Raw genomic sequence first — 23,589 nt, forward strand, 5'->3', positions numbered from 1 at the left:
TCTAACTCTTGATGTTCTTCGTCCATCAATTACATCGACATCAGCTTGTTCTTCTTCGATGGGATCAACAACCTGCCACCTACACTTACACCACCTGCACCTATTCTGCCGTGCCTAGGTTTTGCGTAATAGGCATGGATTACACGAAGAATCCTCGATGACATCTTTCTTCGTATTGTAATCTTTTGGATCATCTTGGGGAAGGCGATGTATGTATTACCTATAAAATTTTCTTCTTTTAATTTATTTATCTTTAATCGTTATCATTAATTTAAGTTTATCTGCAGTTTATTTGGAGACCATATTTGGGTTTGGAGCATCAACCAAACCAAGAGGATGTATAAATTTGGATTGCAAAAACTACAATCATACGGTTCAACATTGTGGAGATGCACCATAGCGACAAAGTTAAGATGCAGTTCGGCATGCTTCAAGATATTCCGTCTAACCCAACTTGCTTGGATCCTTGGCATCAAAAAAGGGTTGATGGCCAGTGGAATATTGATAATTGGCAAGATTTTGCACCGGAGTGGTGTAGAATATGGAGGAGACGTGCCCGACATGTGTTATTGTTTCCTATTTTCCCCGATGAGCATCGTATGCAACACACACGTCAATATATCACATGGTACATATCGGTTACTAACCGTCAAATGTTTGTGGCTGAGCCGAGGTATTTGGTCGACCCACGCACATGTTGGGCATCGACATCAAATCAACAACAACAATACCAACCACCGTACACCACCCAACAAGCATACCAACAAGAATACCAACAAGAATACCAACAACCGTTCACCACCCAACAACAATACCAACACCAAACCCAACACGCAACAACCTCCCATCAAACACAATGACGACGGAGATCCACAAGCACCCAACCCCAAGGCCAATATCAAAACCAATACTCTCACATGCCCCACACACAACCACAATACCAAGAACAAAGACAATACTTTCGAAGTGCTGATGCGGGCCCTTCATCAACTCACTTTAGCCTAGACATGGGCATGCATGAACAATATTCCCCAACCAACCCCACATACTGCCAACCATCACACCGTACTAGCCAATAAACATATATGTACCAAACTCCACAAAATTTAATTCCAACTTACCCCACTTTTTCAGATGAGCAATGTTATCAAGTTCGCAGTGACCCCACCCCCACTGATGCGACCAAACTTTGACAACATGGGTCAATGATTATTTGCAAGCGGGACTTCAGAAGATTTTGATCTAACGAATTACATAGACGCTTAACGCATTGATTTCACGGGGCCCTCGACCCAACCACAACAAGAAGGTCCTAGAGTGCAACAACGAACTAAGCGATCTCGCAATAGTCATTTTCAAAATCCGAACGACAATTAAATTCTATATAACTTTATTCCTATGATGTAATCGTTTTATGTTAATGAAAATCGTTGTCTCATTTCTACATTCTCATTTATTAATAAAAAAAGACTTAAAAAAAAAAGCAATTGCACTAAGGCGCCATCTGAGATGGCTTAGTGCAAAACAGATGCACATAGGAGCCATCTCACATGGCACCTACCTATAAATACTACAATGGAGGCGCCATCTCACACGGCTGATGCACTTTAGTAGTTTCTGAAACCTGGTTATTTACGTAATTTTATCTGAAACGTGATTATTTGCATAATTTTTTTTTAATACATAGTTATTTTAAAAAAAATTCACATTTTTCTTATATTTTGAAGTCATTTTTAATCCCAATTTAATTGTAATAAATTTTAGACCCTATGAAATAGTCTATTACATCTTTAAAAACAATTTTAATAATATTTTGAAACTGTTGTTAATAAGTAGTATTTTTTAATATTAAATTAGTTTAAATTCTTGCTAATGCATGAATTTTTAACTAAAAAACATAGAAAAATATGTAATGTATAATCACTGATATGATATGACTAAGTTTTAACTAAAAAACATAGAAAAATATGTAATTTATAATCACTAATATGAATAAGAGTAATATTTTTGGTTAAATCGTTCAGTACATAGAAATAGAGCATTTCAGTTTGAAACTTATACTAGTAACCCGTAGATCACTTATATAGAGAGAAGTGAGATGTACAAAATACAAGTAAGCAATTTACGACAGTACAATCACTTATCTTTCGGAACTAGAACTATAATGGTTGCACGTGCAGGACACCCAACAAGCCAAACAAGTGCGACACATAAAAAGAAAAAAATACTGTAATAAAAACTGTAAAAAAATCTAAAACAAAAATTTACAGTAAAAAAGGAAATGAAAGCAATGAAATAATACTAATAATATTTTAAGAAGAAAATGGTTTTCATCCGAAGTGATCGTTCATTGGATCAGAATTGAAACACGAGTGGGATTGATAATTTATTGGCAGTGTTGTTCTCACTTCTCATCGGAAAAGAAAAACACGTAACTCGTCAAGTTCAAAAGCGAGAGTAGGACTGTATAGTTGACACTTTTTAGTTGAGTTGAGTTGAGTTGAGTTTCACTCCGATTCACATCAATCGTCGATTAAACCCTAATCACTGAATGGAAGATCCATCGGAGAGGTTGGGATCGGGTGATTTGGATTCCGTCTCCGCCGTTAAGACCGACGACTTCTCCATGGAAATTGATCCGCCGTTTCAGGAAAACGCTGTAACTGCCGAGGACTGGCGGAAGTCTCTCAGCAAAGTCGTTCCTGCAGTCGTCGTTCTTCGGATAACCGCTACTCGTGCTTTCGATACTGAGTCCGCTTCCGCCAGCTACGCTACTGGTTTTGTCGTTGATAAACGCCGTGGTATTATTCTCACCAATCGCCATGTCGTCAAGCCTGGTATGCTCGCTGTGCGCTGGTTTTAGTTCTCTTTCTGTTCTATTCAGTTCGCGTTAACTATTGCTAACTTGTTGTTCTTGCTTCTGTTTTGAATGTGCAGGACCTGTTGTTGCAGAAGCTATGTTTTTGAACCGGGAAGAGGTTCCGGTGCATCCTATATACAGAGATCCAGTGAGTGAGCTTTGCTTTCGATTTTCTGTTTTTATCTTATCTTAAACATGATATTCTCATTGAGTGATTCCTTCTTATCGCGCTTAATGCTTTTATTTGGTATTTAAATTGAAATGACAAAATGATTCCTCTTTTGTTATATTTTGTGATAATCAATTTCAGCATGAGATGACAGTAAAACTCATATTCTGGACCTGCTTAAACTATATTCTGTGCATATGTATAGGTTCTATAAATAATTATTCTGGTTCTCAGATTATTCTTTTCTTCTAATTGGATGTGTTTGTTGGTTCTCAGTTTATTCTTTTCTTCTAATTGGATGTGTTTGGATTGATGGAATGTGATGGAATGGAGTGATATTTAATTAGATTCCATTGTTTGGATTTTCATACCACCCAATTTGGGGTGTATGCAATGAAATGAATTAATTTGTTCTACTGTTACGTAAAGTTATCAAAAATACCCAAATAATGAAATGAAATCTATGCTTGGATATGTAAAAAAGAACGGAGTGGAATGGAATAAAAATGTCATTCCATTGTTTGGGTACGTCATGATGAAATAGAGTAATTATGTCATTCCACCAAAATCGGAGGGTATAAAAAATATGGAATGGGATGAAATGCATTCCATCCGATACCGCTTCATTCCATCCTTTTTTAATCAATCCAAACGATGGAACATAACTTTATTCCATTCCGCTCCATTCCATCAATCCAAACATACCCGAATCATGTTCTATTCTGCTTTGCGCCGTTCTATTCCATCACAATAAGTTAATTTATATTGTGATAGCTTATAAGCTCTTCGACTAAAAAAGATTCATTTGGCAATCGTAATTTTCTCACGAGTTTATAATTTATTTTTATTAACTTATAATAGTAGCGTTTTTTGATAAGTTAATTTGAGTAGTTTATAGCTTATCATTTTCTCTTTCAATTTAACCCTTGTTATTTTAATTAAATAAATCAAATATTGATCGAACATATATTTTAAAGTTAATTTAACCGATAATTCTACAAATCACTACAAATTCAATTAGTTATCAATTATCCGCTATAAGTTAGTTTATTAACTACCCACAATTTTTTTTACCAAACGTAGACTAATTCTTATTTATTTGATTAATTAGTTAGTGCTGAGAATTAATATATGTTTTTTTTGATATTATGAGAATTAGTTTTTATTCCTCTTTTTCTGTGTGGCTATAGGTTCATGATTTTGGGTTCTTTCGGTATGATCCTAGTGCTATACAATTTCTAAACTATGAAGAGATACCTCTTGCTCCCGAGGGTGCTTGTGTTGGATTAGAAATCAGAGTTGTTGGTAATGATAGTGGTGAGAAGGTATAAACATATTCACTTCTATGATTTTGTCTCTGGTTTCATTGTTCATTGATTTTTAGTTTAGATCATTTAGATAAGCATGTTTCATTAAGTAGTTCAATTGTTCTCTTTTTCCTGTTGCACTCTTGCATATTTCTTTTTGTCTTAATTGATTCTTGTTAGAAGAAGGGTAACTGAGTCGAGTTCTGTTGCTTTTGATAGTTTTCTTGGCTAATTGACCATGTCAAGAGAACATTATTGCAAAAAGCTTAAAGGTAGTGTTGACTTCTGCAGTTTTTTTAGTTCTGAGTTATTTTTTTTTGTTTCTCATCATTGTCAATTTTGAATATCTACATCCATTTGTTTGTAAAATCAAGTGGCATATCAAATATTATTTTTCCTAACGTTGGTAGGTCAAAATGGTATGCTTTCATGGTTAAGTCTTGTTTATCGTTACCACTTACTCTTTATTGATGTTAGATGGACCCTGACTTCTAGTGTTGCCTGGGTTTATTTTATTCCAATTATTTTGTATGATATTTTTGGCTTTAACTTCCAGGTTTCTATTTTGGCTGGTACTCTTGCTCGTTTGGACAGGGATGCTCCTCACTATAAAAAGTATGGTGTGAAATAACTGTAACTTGTTCTTCTTATATGTTTGTTATGGGCTATGGCTCCTTTCAGAACAGGGGGAACTAAGATTGTTGAACTATTTTTTGATGCAGGGATGGGTATAATGACTTCAACACATTCTATATGCAAGTAAGTGGAAATAAGTGCATATAATTTTTTTCTTCACATTTTTCTTCAAAATCTCAAACTATGACTTTGTTTATGGTATTTTCTTTTTCCTTCTGTATGTAATTTGTAACATCGTGTAATATTTTTCCTTGGTTTTATTTGAAGTATATAAGTATCTTTATAATTCGTCCAATGCCAATTTAAAGGCTTCCTTAGTTTTTTTATTACTTAGAAATATGGCAGGATAAACAAAATGGGACTTCATTCCTTAAAATGTTAGGCTGAGAAAATAAGCTTTAGGGGATCAAACCAATTTGTCTTCATTTGGCAACTTAATTTGTGATTGAGTGATTTATTTGACATGGGTTCTAAGCCGCTTTGATACGGGTTTATAGTAACTTTACATGGTCAGACTCTCGTACTGAGTGTGTAGCAAATTAGAAGTTGGTCATTACTTGATTGCCACTATATGATTTTTGATATTTGCTTTACAGGCAGCATCTGGGACCAAAGGAGGATCAAGTGGTTCCCCAGTTATAGATTGGCAAGGCAGGGCAGTTGGCCTTAATGCTGGGAGCAAGACAACAAGTGCATCAGCATTCTTTTTACCTCTAGAACGAGTGAGCTCTTACTAAATATTTGTCGAACTTGTGTGACACTTCACGTAGTAACCAAGCAGAAGCATGACTCTTCAAGTGGGTAGTAACTCATTCAATATTGAAAAGGGAGCAACTAAATACATGATTTACTTTTCAGGTTGTGAGAGCATTAAGGTATCTTCAAAAGGGGAGAGAAACATATGTTGATAAATGGATGGCAGTTTCTATACCTCGCGGTACACTTCAGGTTTGACCTTGAAATTATTCTTCTAAGGTTCTTCCTTTAATGTTTTTCTCGTAATTCACTATTAAATATATTTCATTATAATTTAAATTTTATTATAGAAATATAATATAATTTAATGAAACTTGAATATTTGTATGCTACATTGTTGCCAATATATTTACAATGTTTAAATTTTTTTCAACGGAGTTTTCCACTATTTTCTGTAAGTTGAATCATTCTACTGTGACAAATGATAGTAAGCCATAATGGTGTCTTGTTTATTTTTTTGAATGGCAGTAAGACAATTTATTTCCACACATTGACCGACATCTTTATGAAAGAGAGGTAGAAGATAGGGATTGAATTAAGGACCGAGTTTATAAGGATTGAATTAAGGACCGAGTTTATAAGGACCATCGTGCCACCAAGACTAACATATCTATTGCTCCAAGAACCAAGCCTATTAGAAATGAGATCAATTAGAGGCTTTCAGGCGGACTCTCTTCAAGGGTTGGCGGCCTCCCACATATAGATCAAGGTACTTAAATGGGAGAGAACCCACTTAACAGTTCAAGAAACGCTCTGCCACCCCAAGAAAGAACTACTCAAATTAACATTAACACCTAGCACACAATTCTCTGCAAACTTAAATCAATGCCCGAAGCTATTACAAAGCATCGAAGAATTGTTAGAAGAGTCTAGAGGTTGTCAAGATCTAGGTCTAGATCATAAAATCATATGATTTTGCAATCTATCTCACCCCAACAATCCAAATCTTAACTAGAATCGTGTATTGTAGCAAGATCGCTGCAAAACCATAACCAAAATGTGAAAATATTGTGGCACCGATGATTTTGTGTGATCGTAGCCAGTTCCGGCCATGATATGCCGTTTTCTGGCAACTGCCATTACAAGCCGAGAAGGATGGCAAGATGCAGAGGCACAACAATTTCGGTTCAACGAATGCCTTTTGAAATGATGAAGTTTTAGATTTAGGGTTTAGAGAATAAACATATGATTGTAGGGTTTATTGACTTGGCCCATTATTTCATTAGTTTTTTTTTTATAATAAGCCCATCTCTTATTTGATGTGTTTCCATAGTTAACTTGAAATGATTGCATACACTTGTGTTTTAATTAGTAATGACTGTAATGTCAATATTTTTTCAATTCCTCGCATTTTTTTTCCCGTTTGTCTACTCATTATACTTGTTTAGATTGTGGATGAGATGAGTGTATTTGTGAGAGTTTCCAATTTAGTACTTTATGTTTTGTTTCTATTCATTTCATTCTTAATCTGCTTATTTGCTCAATTTTTCTCATTTCATATTAAATACGATGACTGCAGAGTTTTTCTTCCTTTTTTTCTAATTAAATGGGTGTTTCCTTTAGATATGAGGCGATAACTGTGTAAAATATGATACAGGTGACTTTTCTCCATAAAGGGTTTGATGAGACTCGTCGACTTGGCCTTAGAAGTGAGACAGAGCAGGTTGTTCTAGTCTTTGTTTTTTCATTTTATATCTTTATCCAGTCGCAATATCCTTTAAATATGCCTTGCATTATTTACACTGCATTTGATTCTTTCAGACAGTACGGCATGCTTCTCCTGCCAGTGAAACTGGAATGCTTGTTGTGGAATCTGCAGTAAGCAAATTGTTATGTAGAATTTTAATTTTCCACGAGATGACATTCAATTTCAATTTTTTTGGCTTTATTCTTTTTGTTTAGGTGCCAGGTGGTCCAGGCTATAAACATTTGGAACCGGGTGATGTACTTGTTCGTGTCAATGGCGAGGTAAGTCTGTTTGATGGGAAATCCTGCCCCTTCTCAAAAAATTAATCCTTTTCATTTTCTTTTGACAAAATAAAATACAATAAAAAAATGACAGTAAGACAGAGGATAAATTAGAGATTTTATTATATTTATAATCTAAAGGATAAAATTAGGACCATAGAGTTAAACACTACTTCAATTAGCTCATTTACCAAGGACATTTTTTTTAATATTTAAAATGACAAATGTTGGTAAATTGTTGTTAGTAATGTTAACGCGGGGAGTTGAACCTAGAACCCCATATCTCTTCACTCCTAATGTTCCTCCTCAAAACAACATTATTATTCCTCACCAAAGACATCAAATCTGTTTAACAAGCTTATAAGCTAGTAAAATAAGCAATAAGCTAGCTAGAATGTGTTGTCCAACATATTCATTGTCTTTGCTGAATCTTTTATGGTTTACATTTCTTCTAAAGATTGAGAGTTGGGCATAAAAGGCCATACTTGGTTGTGGACGGCTGATGCAATGGGAAAACAAATTATTAGGAGCAACACATCGGGATGGAAGTGATTGTACTGTTGTACATCCAAACTGCTGCTTATGATATGAATAAGTAATATGACAAGGAGACTAGTTTTGGAAAAGTACAAATGTGAATTGCATTCTGCTATTTGTTATTGTTTTTGTATCTTATATGTCTTTTGTTATCCATTTGTTCATGAAAACGTATTGTTTGCCAGGAATCCTAAATAACACCTTTATACTTTTGTTAACTTAGAATATTTTCCTGTGTTTGATGATTGGTTTCAACAGTTACTCCCTTGCATTTGAAAACTACAAAAAATTGTATTTTCACGTCCTTGTTCCGGTGGTCTCATATGTTTAACTGTGACATTATTGCAGGTCATAACTCAATTCCTGAAACTGGAGACTATACTTGATGACAGTGTAAACTCAAACATCGAATTACAAATTGAAAGAGGTGGTGTGTCAAAGAGTTTAACTCTAATGGTGAGAGTTTCCTGAAATTGGGTTGTGATTTGACTTGTCTGCTTGAATAATACAAAGTAAAATTATTGCTTAAAGTTGTGCTAACTTTTTGAATTGTTCATCTCAGGTGCAAGATCTGCACTCAATAACTCCCAATCATTTCTTGCAAGTTAGTGGAGCAATAATCCATCCTCTTTCATATCAGCAGGTTAGTTAGATTACATTTGGAAAGTTTTCTCTATTTTATATTGTATTCTCAGAAAAAAAAAAAGTTGAATATGATTTTGCCTGCATTTAAGAGGCCAAAGGAGATGGCTATTCAAATTGAAAAACTTGTCTAGAATATTGAACATCTTCCTGAAAATTATTAAATTAGTACAAAGTAGCTATTTACCTTTTTCTTTCATTCTATTGGTACATCTGTCTCTAGGTGCCTTCTTCTATTAAATTACTGTTTTCCATAAATGGCCAATTTTCCATCTCATACGTCTGAAATAAAGTACCAGTTTGTTTCTTCTTGTGGTTGCTTGCTACTGCAGCATAGTTATCTGGATTGGTAACTTGTCATGGTGTTGTATAATAACCGACATGTTTTTCGCATTTGAACTCCGAATATGTTAAGCAGCCCTCCACATGTTGCTTTTGTTGCTCTTCGAATTTTAAGCTACCTTTCTCATTATGGTCATGTTTATCACCTTTAATGCAGGCTAGGAACTTCCGATTTCAATGTGGTCTTGTTTATGTGACAGAACCAGGGTATGTATACTTATATAAACAATGATTATTCCATACATATTAGTTAATTCTATGTCACAAAAAATCGGCTATTTGTTTGAATTTATAGGTTGCACATATGAAAATTATAACTAGTATAGGTTAGTCGAATTGCTGATTTTTTATAACTTTGTGATGATCTGGTGAGTTATTTCTTCATGTATTTATGATTTACTCTCTTCACTATTATAAGCAAAAATAATCAATTTCACATTGATTAAGTTAGTAATAAACAATAAATTTGTTAGATTTCATGTAAAACACAAGTAAAATTTACTAAACTATCCTTGTTGGCATTTATTAAAGTTCGAGGGGTGCCGCTCTATATAAACTCTTTCAATGTTCTATCTCTAACCAATGTGGGACTTTAGGATCTTCCTAACACGCACGCCCCCTCATGCACAGCACTCTTGGGTTTGGTGCGTGAATAATATAAATGGTGGGCGGCCCATGGTCGGATTGATAGGCTCTGATACCATATTAAAATTCGACGCAACTCATCCTTACAAAACCAGCTTTAAAGCCGGCTTGTAAGGTGAGGGGTGCCGCTCTATATAAATTCTTTAAATGCTCTATCTCTAACCAATATCTCTAACCAATGTGGGACTTTCCTAACAATATTTAATGAATTAACAACTCTATTAAATATATTTTGAATAAAATGAAGGGTATATTAGTAACACTAGCATTAAATAGCTTGAAAGTTATCAACTTTTGCTTATAATAATGACCAAAATTTTGTCTCTATTTTCTTCTTATAATAGTGACCAGAGGGAGTATTAAATTTAATTACTTAAAGTCGTTCATTCGGTCACTTGACAAATTCACCAATAATTTTTAGTGTAGCATCACTCGAGTCATGCACAAGGGTCATTGCTAGAAGGAGAAGATATTTGTGATGCTTATTTAACATTTTGGTATAAGGCATGTGATTTGTTGAGCATATGACAATTACCTTTTGCAGATATATGCTCTTTAAAGCAGGAGTTCCCCGCCATGCAATAATTAAAAAATTTGCTGGTGAAGAAATATCTTGCCTTGAGGAACTAATATCAGTTCTGTCTAAGCTATCAAGGGGTGCTCGAGTACCATTGGAGTATATAAGCTACGTGGATCGTCATCGAAGGAAGGTAAGGTTACTATAGAGTCAAAATATACATGATATAAATGTGTATTTGGAGATACTATAATTTTCTGTTGTTGTAAGGTAACTTTCTTAAAGTTTCTTAATCTTTTTAAACTTTCACGTGCAATAAAATTATGTCCTTGTGGTTCATTTTCTATAACAAACCCTCATTGGTTGGAATGTGTAAGATACCTCTGTTGGAGTTATGAGTTTTTGAAAAGTAAGAGGGAAATAAAAAGAGGTTGAGTATCATCTATAAGATCTTGATAGTAACTTGATATAAAAGGCTAAATATTAACTCTATTTATAGGGATACATATCAAAAAAAATTTAGTACTCACTTCGTTTCATTTTAAGTGTCTCCTTTGAGTTTAGCACAATTTTATGTTTATTAGTAGTTATGTTGATTACAATGATAAATTTAGTTTCATTTACTAAAATTTCCTTATTAATTGTGGTTATTGGAGTTGAAATACAAAAAATAAGGGTATGGTTGTTGTATTGACATAATTTGATTCTTGTAGACGACCCTACTGAATTGGATAGAGCTTGGTTGTTGTATTGACTTTTTGACACGATACTATTTCATGATCGAAGCAGCAGTATATTTATATTTTGTATCTATATTCTTTTAGTACTTTAGTTTATCATGATCTCATAGAGGTATGACCCATTTCTAATTATGTTTCATGTACTTGTCTAATGGCTGTAGTCGGTGTTGGTGACGGTTGATCGCCACGAATGGTATGCTCCTCCCCAGATATACACTCGAGACGACAGTACTGGCCTGTGGATTGCTAAGCCTGCTTTTCAGTCTGATTCCCCTTTTCTATCATCTGGGACTAAAGATGTTGGAAATCTGGCCAGCAGTCCAATTTCATTAACTGGTGAGCATGCTTGTGGGGGAGATGTGTCTGAAGGTAACCATCATGAGTTGGTTGATGGTGTCACTAGCATGGAAACTAATTACGAAGAATCTTCAGAGGGTGTATCTCACCACAGTGGATCTGATGGGATAGTAAAAAAACGGAGAGTAGATGATTTATCAACTGATGGAAGTGTAGCTGATATTTCCTTAAATGAATCTGAGGAAACTAAGCTAGAAAAGTCAGGTGCCATACAGGATGATGGGTTAATGGACTATCAAGGCGCAACTGCTGCTACCGCAAATGCATCGATAACTGAACGTGTGATTGAGTCTACTCTGGTGATGTTTGAGGTAGTTTTTGAAATTTATCACAATTCTGATCATTGACTTGACTTGGCATATATTTTACTGCAGCATTTTAGTATTTGTGTTCATTCGTCTTGGCAATTATGTCCGTGTTAATTCTGTTTTTGTATTTACCACCTCTTCTACGAGTTAGGTCTCAATGCTCTATGCTGTAGTGTGGTAATGGTACTGACTTGCTGGTTTTCCCATGGTTCTTAATTACTCTCATCTTCAGGTGCATGTTCCTCCATCTTGTATGCTTGATGGTGTTCATTCGCAGCATTTTTTTGGAACCGGTGTCATAATATATCAAACTCAAGATATGGGATTGGTTGCAGTTGACAAGAATACTGTTGCAGTATCTTCCTCTGATGTGTTGCTATCTTTTGCTGCTTTCCCCATTGAAATTCCCGGAGAGGTAAATCTTTCTTATAGAATTTGTTGCTAATAATATAAAATGAATGAACAAGAAGACAGACTTTCTTTAGCTTGGTGTCTTTTTTCTTAACGGTAGGTGGTGTTTCTCCATCCTGTTCACAATTATGCTCTCATATCATATGACCCATCTGCCTTGGGACCTGTTGGTGCTTCAGTGGTTCGTGCTGCAGAGTTACTTCCAGGTGGGTTTGACCATGTCATTTTTAAGTTTAGACTGTTTGAAGGTTGCGTTATCCAATCCACTTTTGATGATGAAGAGCATGTTTCATTCTCAGTGACTCAAACATTTCCATCTATTCTTTGACTGAATTGAGAAAAGCTAACTGGCTACCCTGGACTAAAATAAAAAGAAATTAGGAATAGTAATAAAGAAGTTATGATTTTCTATTGCTTTAAAGCCTGATTTCTTCAATCCTCTTTCTGTCAAGTCAAACTGGTCTTACCAATGAGGGTAGTATGATTAAAATGAAAATGATTAACTTTTTGTGGACTTTATCACTATGTATCTTTGCAGTTAGATACTTAATTGTTTTCATTTTGTATGGAAGTTCTTCTGGTAATAAATGATTAAATAAATCTAACAAGAGATGTGGGAACTTTTAAAAGGTAAAATGGGATTTGTTGAATTATGAACAAATATATACATTTTAGATGTTTGTGAGCATTGCACTTTCATGATGATTTATTTATTTATTTGTATTGACGAAATATCAATACATTTCTTTGTTCAGAGCCAGCATTATGCCGAGGAGATTCTGTTTACCTTGTGGGCTTAAGCAGAAGCCTTCAAGCAACTTCTAGGAAATCAGTTGTTACCAATCCTTGCGCTGCATTAAATATAGGATCGGCAGACTCCCCACGTTACAGAGCAACCAATATGGAAGTTATTGAGCTTGATACTGGTATATTTGGATGTTTTCATTTTTTTAACCAACGTAATACTCATTTAGATAAATGTCTCACTCTTCATGTGTTTAAATACAGATTTTGGTAGTTCATTTTCGGGTGTGCTAACAGACGAACATGGAAGGGTCCAGGCTTTATGGGGAAGCTTCTCTACTCAGGTTCTTACCAGTTATCCTCTTGCTTGCTTACCAGGATGGATCTGGACATTTTTCATTGGGCCCAAGATAAGAAAAAATGCTAAAGTAAATTGGATGATAAACAATTAATTCAGACATTAAAATAAAAAATGCATTGTAAGCCTTTTCTAAATATTTGTGTGCTTTTGGATGAGTTTATTCTTTAGCATAATACGAGCATCTTTTTTACTTGACCTCCAAATATTCAAACTTACTGCTTCTTTTTTCATTATTAAATAAAATAAATTAGCACCAGATTTGGGTGATAAACATCCCCCCTTTCCCCCATGTTTTACTATGAGCTACTCTTGGGTCTTACTCTAAGCTTAAACAAAATATATGGTTTGTATAAACTTGCATTTACCCATTTCAAAGGCAGGAGGCGCCACAAGCCACATCAAGGGAATATGTTTACTTAATGACTTTCTAATGATGGACTGCCTGTTGGAATTGACCCCGACCATTATATAGTCCAAACCTACCTCAATACTAATTTCAAAATGAAGTTAAAAAAGAATAAGCAGACTTTGTCAATATATGATACCATAATAATTAATATCCCCTATCGAAAGGCTTTAAACAATGTACATATTCTACCATAGTTTTTAGTCTTCTCATTTGTATAGTACTCCAATAAAACCTAACTTCAGACAGTTGTGATAGCTTTTGGCTTTCTCATTTGTATAGTACTCCCTCCATTCCTTATTATAAGTTAAATTTAACTTTTTAGATTCATTGAATAAATGATGTATCTAGTCTATATATAGACCGTCTATATATAGACTAGATACATCATTTATTGAAGTAAAAGTCAAATTTACTTATAAAAGAGAATGGAGGGTATATAATAAAGCCTAACTTCAAACAGTTGTGATAGTATTTGGTCTTCTCATTTGGTTAGTATAATAAATCCTAACTTCAAACAGTTGTGATAGTATTTGGTCTTCTCATTTGGTTAGTATAATAAATCCTAACTTCAAACAGTTGTGGCAGTGTTTGGTCTTCTCATTTGTATAATATAATAAAGCCTAACTTAAAACAATTGTATCTTCGTAGAAGAAGAAAAAGAGAAGAAAGATGAAAACTCGGAAAAGACGAGACAAGACAATATTTACTCATACTTCAAAAGACTACCATATGGTGGGTTGGTCCTTGAAGTCTATATGCCATTACTCCTTTTCATTTAAATTTATAATATTAATTAGGAAAGACCTTTAGCTGTTTTGAAGTATTATGGATTTTATAAAAGTGAATCACAAGTCTTAGAAGAAAAATAATACAACTCTTAACAAGAATAATTCATGTGATTGAGTAATGTTAGTGTTACACAGCTGATACAAAATGCCTGAAATTTGGCAGAATTCAAGTGTGGTTTTTGGGCTACTTAAAAGTGTAGGGACTAGGGAATAGGGACCACCCATCCATATAAGAACTAACAAGCATCACATATTATTTTAGCAAAAAACAAATTCAAGAAAATATAGGAGGGAAATGGTAGAGCAATGGAAATATTGTAATCTCGTCTTCCGGTGTTTTGTAGAGAATATGATCAATAAGATGACTAATTATTTTCATACCACATTGTAGGCATAACTGAATGTCCAGATGAATAAATAATATAATTATGATTAATTAATATACTATTCTGATTAACTTTATCTCTAACTTAAAATAAGAAAAATAAGGGAATGATGATTTTTTAAGTGTGTTATCATTGTATTATCACTTCCTCTTATGTAGTGTGGTCTCTCTATTGTTATTTATTCATTATCTGATTTTTTTTCCTAGCAAGTATCAAATGATCATGGTTGATTAATTTCAACCCTAATTTATTCTTATTATTATGTACATAAACAAGTCACAGTTACAGTTTTTTTTGGGTGGTATTAGATGTGACTTGTGACAATTAGAGATTTTTTAGGTTTGTGGCAAACATCTATAATGTGACATGCCCACCCACCCTAGGTTGTGGCCACTCTGCATAAATAAAGCCTTAATCTATATTGAACTAACTTCAAAATATTTAACAGTGAAAAAGGAAGCAGTAATATTTCATTAGACCTATATTTAAAATAAACTTCCTAACTATGAACATTATTATTTTTTTAATTCTGTTTTTGCAAAAGGGTTGATTTTGATGTGATTACTAATTCATGTTTTTTTCTTCATATTTTGCAAAAGAGAGGGGGAGGGTTATATAATGAACCCTGACTGCTTGTAAAATGTGTTGTATTTTTTTATTTATTATCTGAACGAATTTCCATGTTACAGCTGAAATTCAGTGGCAGTACATCAGAAGATCATCAATTTGTGAGGGGAATGCCGATTTATGCAATAAGCCAGGTCCTGGATAAGATCATATCTGCTGCAAATGGGCCACCTCTTCTCATAAATGGTGTCAAAAGGCCTATGCCACTTGTGAGAATATTAGAAGTTGAACTTTATCCAACATTACTTTCAAAGGCTCGCAGTTTTGGATTAAGCGATGTTTGGATTCAGGTATGATGGATGCTCCTTTATGGTTTGCGTTTTCTCTTTAGAATATTTACTTTCTTTCTATGGATTACCTTTTTGAACTTTTTCCACTTTATTGGCATTAAAAGAATACAAAGCTGCAGCTTTCTATTTTATGATGTATATCCACAGAAGAATTTTAGATTTTGTTCTCTCTCATTAGAACCACATTTAAGCCCTTCATGTACATGATATGATGATGTCTAATTCCGACTGAAGCTGAATTATTTATGTCGGAAAACCAAAAATTTATTCACTAGTCACAACTCACAAGTTATTTATGGTTTAGATTTTGTGTGTGAACCTTAGTATAATGTCTTTCAAGTTTCAACTAATGGCATGTCAAACATACCATCATTCCGTTCTTGACATCTATTGGAGTTTGCTGGTGTTTAAATTCCACTCCATCTGGCTAACTGAAATTATTAAACTAGAAGCATTATGAATTAAATATTTAATACAGCTCTGATATAAGTGAAATTAAATAATAGTTTTAATATGAAAGGTATTATGGATGGGAAACTAGGATCATTAAGGATGCATATTCAATTTTACTAGGATCATTAAGGATGCCAAATCTCTCCAACAATAATACACCTCCAATGTTCAAAATTAGTATTTGATTTACTAATTACTAAATGAAAATCATGTACTATATACATGATGAATGTGTATTGTCACATGTTGCGGTGGCTAAAAATGATTTGAAACACTAATAACCATTGATGATTACCTAAATTACAAATTTAGTTAATGAAGGTTGATTTTGTTGGCAAGGAGTTGATTCATACCTCACAAGGGCGTGAGTTCAACTCCTGCTGCCGACGTGAAGATCTCTTTGGCGGGTAATATAATATATTAGCACTCTCAGAGTCTTAGGCGTTATTTGCGAGTTTGGAAGGAAAGGGAGGGAAAAAGATGATTAGAGAGAAAAATAGATGATTTTTAACTTTTTTTAAGAGCTTTTAAGTAGAATGGTAAATAAACACTTATTATTTAGATTATTATAGCAACATAGATTGGATTGAAAGAATTTATCTAAACCCTCCTGAGTTCTCCAAAATCTTCATCCAATGCAATTTTTGAGTTCCACCAAATTAAGAGAATTGTGTTATAAGGAAAAATAAACCCTCCAAAGCCCTCCTCAAATCATTAAATTTTTTCTACTACATCTTTCCTTTTCTCAAAGCCCTCCCCTCTCTTTCCCTCCAAACTCGCAAACAAAGCCTTAGAGTGGGTTTGGATGAGGTAATTGAGAATTTTTAAGTAATTCAAAATTTTAAGCAATTCAAATGATTCAATTGAAATTCATTTATTTTTAAATTTTTGGGCCATTTTTCGTAAATATAAAAATTTTTGAGCCAAATTTAAAATATGAAAAATAGGGACCAATTTGCAATTTTTGAAAATTTTAAAGGACTAATTTGTAAAATTTGAAAATTATTAGGGACTTATTTGTAATTTTTTGAAAATTTTGATGGCAAGTTTGTAATTTTTATAAAATATAAGGACCATCTTGCAAAATTTCAAATTCTTTACTTTTTGGTGTCATTTGAAATTCCTTAAATTTAACTTATAAAATACCTCATAAATTTACATCATTTCTCCATGTTTTTTATCCTAACAATGGATTTTGATCAAGTCATTTTAAATTCCCTCAAAAAATTACTTTTCCTCATTAAAATGCTTCATCTAAACACACTCTTAGGCTTTGTTTGGAAGTTTGGAGGGGGAAGGGTTTGAAAAAAGGGAAGGTTAAAGTGGAAAGAATTGAAGGATCTCTTTTTGAGGGCTTACGTAAATTATTCAAATATATTTTATGTTATAATATTTTGAAAATTAAAAATATAATAAAGATAAACATTCATTTAACATTCTATACAAAACACAGCTTCAAAAAATTTAAAATTTTTTATTTTTTATTACAAATCCCCTCCCCCAAAGCCTTCCCCTCCCCTCCAAACTCCCAAACAAAACCTTTAAAATTTGTTGTGACCCTGTGCTCCCCCAGAACCAAACTTGCCAAAACTTTTGTTATGCAATTTTTTTTTACAGTTTTCCATTTTGTTAAATATAATGCGGACTGTCTGTACCATGCTGCCTTTGGTAATCTCTACCGATGGTCCCGGATAGGATTGAGCTAAGCCTAAAACAAAGGTCCTACAGAGCGTTCCCCATAGAGCTAGGGTGGCTAAGGCATCAGTGCAATATGGAGAATGTGGAAGTAAGAATGATGTGACATTGTGATGTGAGGAGGTAGTTATAGGAGGAGAGAGAGAGAGAAAAGGGGAATCTGAAGCAAAACGGGATGTTCATGAAGTGAATTGTTTTTCATTGTCTTTGAGCATACAACTTGGGCTATGAGAGATTAGTATGTTGTTCTGTTACTGTTAAGTGGTTAGTTAGTTGGTGGATTAGAGAGATAGTTAGGCCCAACAAGGCATGCTGCCTATAAATAGAGGATTGATTGGGGGGAGCATCTTGTTAATTGAGTGAATTACAGGCTTTTTGGTATTAGGAGCTGGGAAGACCCTCGAAGCTTTGCCATTGTTTTATAATCCAGGAATTATTTCATGTTTTCTACAATAATATCACTTGGTTTCCATCAACTGGTATCAGAGTTGTTTTGACTCGGGTGAATTTAGGAATTAAGCAAGAGTTTTTGGTAGGAAGATGCCTGCCTAGTTGATTCCAATATTTGGTGGAAGGAAAGCCTACTTGTGGCTGATATAGGTAGCAATATTTTGAGGGCAGAAGAATGCCGGAAGAGATGAAACTATGGTGGGTTGTTGCATTTTCATTGAGGGAGGCTCTTGTTGGGTGGGTTTCCCGGAAAGGGAGCAGTACAAATGCTTCTTGGTGGAATTTTTTGAAGGCCATGTTCCAGCCTGATGTGTTCAATATTCTGAATAAGAGGGACCAGGAATCCGTGGTATTGAGGAAAGAAGTTCCTAAAGAAAATAAGCAACAATCAGGAGGGATGGGAATCTCAAAAGAAGTAGGAGAATCGGAAGATAGAAGCAACAGTGAAGTTGCATAGGTGGAGAGCAAGCGCAGCAACATAGGAAAAGAAGCATTCGTGGGTTAGGCAGAATCTAGATCCTCAATAGCTGGGACCTTGTTGCTCAGTTTTTAGTTAATAAGCAGTCTCCCATTCTAAGATAGGAATCACTTCCTATCAGTTTCATGGAATGGTTACTTTTGATGAAATTGTTTATTTTTTCCTATTATATCATTTACTATTTATTATCTCATTCCACCTATTTATCCCTCCATTAAATACTTAAAGGTATTATAGACAAAACAATAATTAATGTTGCATTGAATATTGAAAACGACAAGTAATGAGGGAAAGAGGGAGTATATATCAAGAAGAGTTTCGGGTGCTATTCTTTATTAAAGTAGGGGATGTTGCTGTTTCTTTCTGAAGCAGGAGTAGATTTTAGTGTAGTTTAGACTAATATCAAAACGGTATAATAAACGTACTTATATGGTTCTAGAATTGGAATTATGGATTGTAGCACTGCTGATAAGTTGTCCTCAGTTTTCCTGTTTCTTCTTTGTTCATTTTTACCCAGAAATTATTTGAAGCAAGACCAAGATTAATTATAATGTCTATTGTTAACCTGCTCTTTAGTTACTCTTAGATTCTGTTAGACCGTTACCTTCTCTCACTCCTTGAAAGAACTAGCTTTGATACTGCCATTATCATGATTTGTTATTAATGGTTTTTGGTAAGATTATTGCAGGCGCTTGTTAAGAAAGATCCAATAAGACGGCAGGTTTTACGTGTTAAAGGTTGTTTGGCTGGATCAAAGGCTGAGAATCTTTTGGAGCAAGGAGACATGATTTTAGCAATCAATAAAAAACCAGTCACATGCTTCCTTGACATTGAAAATGCTTGCCAAGCCTTAGATAAATCTAATACCAATGATGGCTTGCTCCAGATGACTATTTTTCGGCAGGTACGTTGAAAATATTCATCCTTTTCTGGTTTAGAGTTTGTAGGTCTCGCTGAATGAACTGTTGTCTTATTTATCGAGGCACATGGGTGATAACTTTATGATTGATTTGTGTGATTTTGTCTAGGGACGAGAGGTTGAACTTCTTGTGGGAACAGATGTTAGGGATGGAAATGGCACAACCCGTACAGTTAATTGGTGTGGTTGTGTAGTTCAAGATCCACATTCAGCGGTACGCGCTCTTGGATTTCTTCCTGAAGAGGGTCACGGTGTATATGTGGCAAGGTACGCTTTTAGCTTTGAGCATGTAAATTTTTAATTCTTGAAAAGTGTAAATTGCTAATTAGTTAATAGCTGCATGGTAGGGTTTTCATTTAATATTAATATTGCAATTAAAATTGTAGGAGGGCTTACTGTTGTTATTATCATTAGCAAGCTCACTTAGACTGTGAGTCAGATTGGATAAAGTTCTCAAGAAGCACTTACATAAAGAAATATTAAAAACATCTTGCAAGTACAATGTGTTTTTGAAATAATAGCTCTTATAAATTAAAATTAGCTTCTATCTATTTTCTTTCCAGTAATTCTCTTACTTGACTTCTTCATAAGCATCTATAAGCTAATACCAAGTTTTGGCTAAGTGAAGAACTATGAACTTAGTTTAATATAGTAGCTCCCACCACAAGTGTTTGGATCCTCTCCTTCCTTTCTAGCACAAAAAGACTAAGGGTGGTAGAGAGTTATAGAGAGAAAGATGGAAAGTAAGAGGAGATAAAGAGGATGAAAAAGATGTAGAGTATTTTGGATAGAGAGTATCCAAATCCAATCCAAATTAGGCCTGGTGTTATCCATGTTTGCAAATTGTTGTCATGCCTCTACTGCATGTGATGGACCATTGATCTTGGTCTAGATAGGTGTAAGGTCTGAATGGGTTATTTACCTAACATCCCTCACACCAGTTTGCTTACTTGAAGTAACATAATTTGATAAAATGAAATCTAGATACCACTTGAATACATCTGCATTATGCCATGCAACTCAGACTGAATATATAATTTCAGTATGAATAATGTACAGTGACTAATCTCTTTAAATAAGTTATTCTAATTTATTGGGACTAACTAATGGATTAAAAGTCCAAATACAAATTACTAATAACAATAATAGAAATATATTATTTACAACACTTCCTCCCCAAACTAGTGAAGGAATATATATATATATATATATATATATATATATATATATATATATATATATATATATATATATATATATATATATATATATATATATATATGCAAGATAGCCCCTTAGTTAAAATATCTGCAAGATAGCCTTGGAAAGAGATATATGGAGTGCAAATAAGACCACTATTTAATTTTTCTTTGATGAAGTGTCTCTCAACTATGTTTAGTTCTATCATGTTGCACTGAATTATAGACTATGCTAAAATCAAACTTATTATCTCAATAAAGTCTCATTGGTTCATCACACTTTATCCTCATGTCTTCTAAGATTATTTTTCAGTTATTGTAGTTTGCATATCCCTTGTGCCATTGCTCCGAACTCTGCTCGAGCACTAGATCTGGATACCACACTTTGTTATTTAACTTTCACACAATGTGTCTTTATGAATGTAGGATGTGCTAAACACATCATTCCTGTCACAGCGTAAATAACAAACAAGTTTGTTTTTTTGTAGCAAATGTATTTTTCAGTTATAGACAAATGATTAATTTATTACCAAAAAACATGAGATCAAATTTGTTACAAACATCTAATTTAAAAGACCAAAAATGTGTTTGATTAAAAAGAATATACTTACTACATTTTGTTTATTCGTGAACATGGACCAGCATTTTACTTGCGTGCTTGTCTGACTAAGCATCAGCTCATAAAATTTGTCAATTTCACAGGTGGTGTCATGGGAGTCCGGTACATAGATATGGTCTGTATGCTCTTCAGTGGATAGTTGAAATTAATGGAAAGCCAACTCCAGATCTAGATTCTTTTGTTAATGTGACTAAGGTACAATATTTTTTTATGTATGGATGCAACTTGCAGAGTTACCTTTTTTTTCCTTCCTAGTTAGAGCTTATATTTAATATGAAGTGGTAAATCGGCCGGGTAAAAACGTTATAACCTCAACCTCAAGTGATATTCAAGTTCCACCCGGAGACAATTGTAAAATGACTATTAGTATGAATGTTATTAATAATATTTTCTCATTCTCCACTTTTCAAAAAAATAAAATTGAATACATTACATTAAATGGCTAGTGTACATGAGGCATCGTTGCATTATCGGTAAAAAGTCTGACTAGGTCACGATCCAAGGACAAGGCCAAGGAATGTGAACCAAAATTGAAATTTTGCCTAGACCTGACGGTGACTTTTCTCGGAAATTTTCCTTGAATGTATGCTTAAACTCTGTGTAGCAAGGTTTCTATATTATATGATTGAATACTCGCATAATTTAGGTTGAGTTACTAATACTTTTTAGTATAAAGCATTTATGGAATTTATAAAACTGTTTGATATTCTAACGTGCCTCAGTGTTTGTGGACTTTTTCTGCCTCAGTGTAATTGTTCTCATGATCTGATACTTCTGTTTCGTGAATGCATTGTAATTATTTTCATGATTTTTTGCAGGAATTAGAGCATGGAGAGTTTGTTCGTATTAGAACAATTCACCTCAATGGGAAGCCAAGAGTCCTAACATTGAAGCAAGATTTGCACTACTGGCCTACATGGGAATTGAGATTTAATCCAGACACTGCAGTTTGGCATCGAAATGTAATCAAGGCATTGAACTGCAATTCTGTATGAATCAGAAGAGTATAGTATAAATTATACATCCCTACCTAAGCAGCAGCCCAGGAGCAAAGACGTCTTCCATGTTTTGATTCGTGATTTGGCAGTGCTGACTTGCTCTAGATTTGACGCCCTTCGTCCAATATTCTATTGCATTGCCATGTTTGACTAGTGACAAGTTATGAAGCATTCGATTCAGGCTGGCAACAAGTTATTTCGACTATGCACCACATTATTTAACCTCTTGGATCATTATAATTTTAGTATCATATACTGGAAAACTTGGATAATTATGAAGAAATTAAATAAATATTTATAATTTTTTATTATGTATTAACAAGAAAGTTAACTTCTGTCTTTTTTTTGCCTTGTTAATATTTTACCAAACCCCTGCCCGTGTATTTTCCTCACTTGCTTCATTAAAGTGTAACTGTGATTGAAAAACTTCAAACGATAAGTATTTTTCGTACAATCTGTTGTGTATTTCAATTGTAGTTTTGATTTTTTTTTCTCGCAGCTTAACTTAATCAGTGGCCGAGACTACTGGCAAATAAAACATCAAAAAAAGTTTGTTTACAATGTTTCAATAAACCTCTTCTAGAGTTCTGGTCTTGTAAAAATAACATTGCATCATATACTAATAAAGCGAGATTCATTATCGTTCTTGTCATATTTTAGTCTCTTTAAACATGGTATTTTTGCTTTGGCATCGCATTTTCTAGGAATCCGCTGCCGTTTCTTTGTCTAACTTCATCAGTTACGGATGATTTTCATGAATACTAAATATATTTAGAATGATTTTCACTCCATTCCACATCATGTCTGGTGTGACACCTTGTTTTAGGATTTTAATTAGGAGGGTGAGTGATGCAATAGAAAGCCTAACCAATTAACAAGTTCTGTCCTTTGAGTTCTGTCTAGGTTTGCATTGTAAACTCATAGTTTTCATGAACACATTTATGACATATAACCGTCTGATCTTGATCAAATAATCAT

General features: G+C 34.0%; 1 protein-coding gene across 1 annotated transcript; it reads left to right on the top strand.

Moving 5' to 3' along the window:
- The first annotated feature begins 2,321 nt into the window (after nucleotides 1-2,321).
- LOC131661855 (protease Do-like 7) lies at nucleotides 2,322-22,919 on the top strand. The gene is made up of 24 exons (XM_058931495.1): nucleotides 2,322-2,837; nucleotides 2,938-3,008; nucleotides 4,220-4,354; nucleotides 4,893-4,951; nucleotides 5,059-5,095; nucleotides 5,569-5,694; nucleotides 5,831-5,920; nucleotides 7,326-7,391; nucleotides 7,490-7,546; nucleotides 7,631-7,696; nucleotides 8,582-8,689; nucleotides 8,796-8,876; nucleotides 9,375-9,424; nucleotides 10,407-10,572; nucleotides 11,281-11,787; nucleotides 12,017-12,199; nucleotides 12,296-12,401; nucleotides 12,951-13,121; nucleotides 13,204-13,283; nucleotides 15,573-15,800; nucleotides 19,565-19,780; nucleotides 19,905-20,062; nucleotides 21,697-21,808; nucleotides 22,432-22,919. Exons 1-24 carry the CDS (start codon nucleotides 2,552-2,554, stop codon nucleotides 22,606-22,608), a joined length of 3,336 nt encoding a protein of 1,111 aa, XP_058787478.1. The 5' UTR covers nucleotides 2,322-2,551; the 3' UTR covers nucleotides 22,609-22,919.
- The last annotated feature ends 670 nt before the right edge of the window (nucleotides 22,920-23,589 follow it).

This window comes from Vicia villosa, linkage group LG3 (genome assembly GCF_029867415.1).
Source record: "Vicia villosa cultivar HV-30 ecotype Madison, WI linkage group LG3, Vvil1.0, whole genome shotgun sequence".
Taxonomy (NCBI): Eukaryota; Viridiplantae; Streptophyta; class Magnoliopsida; order Fabales; family Fabaceae; genus Vicia; species Vicia villosa.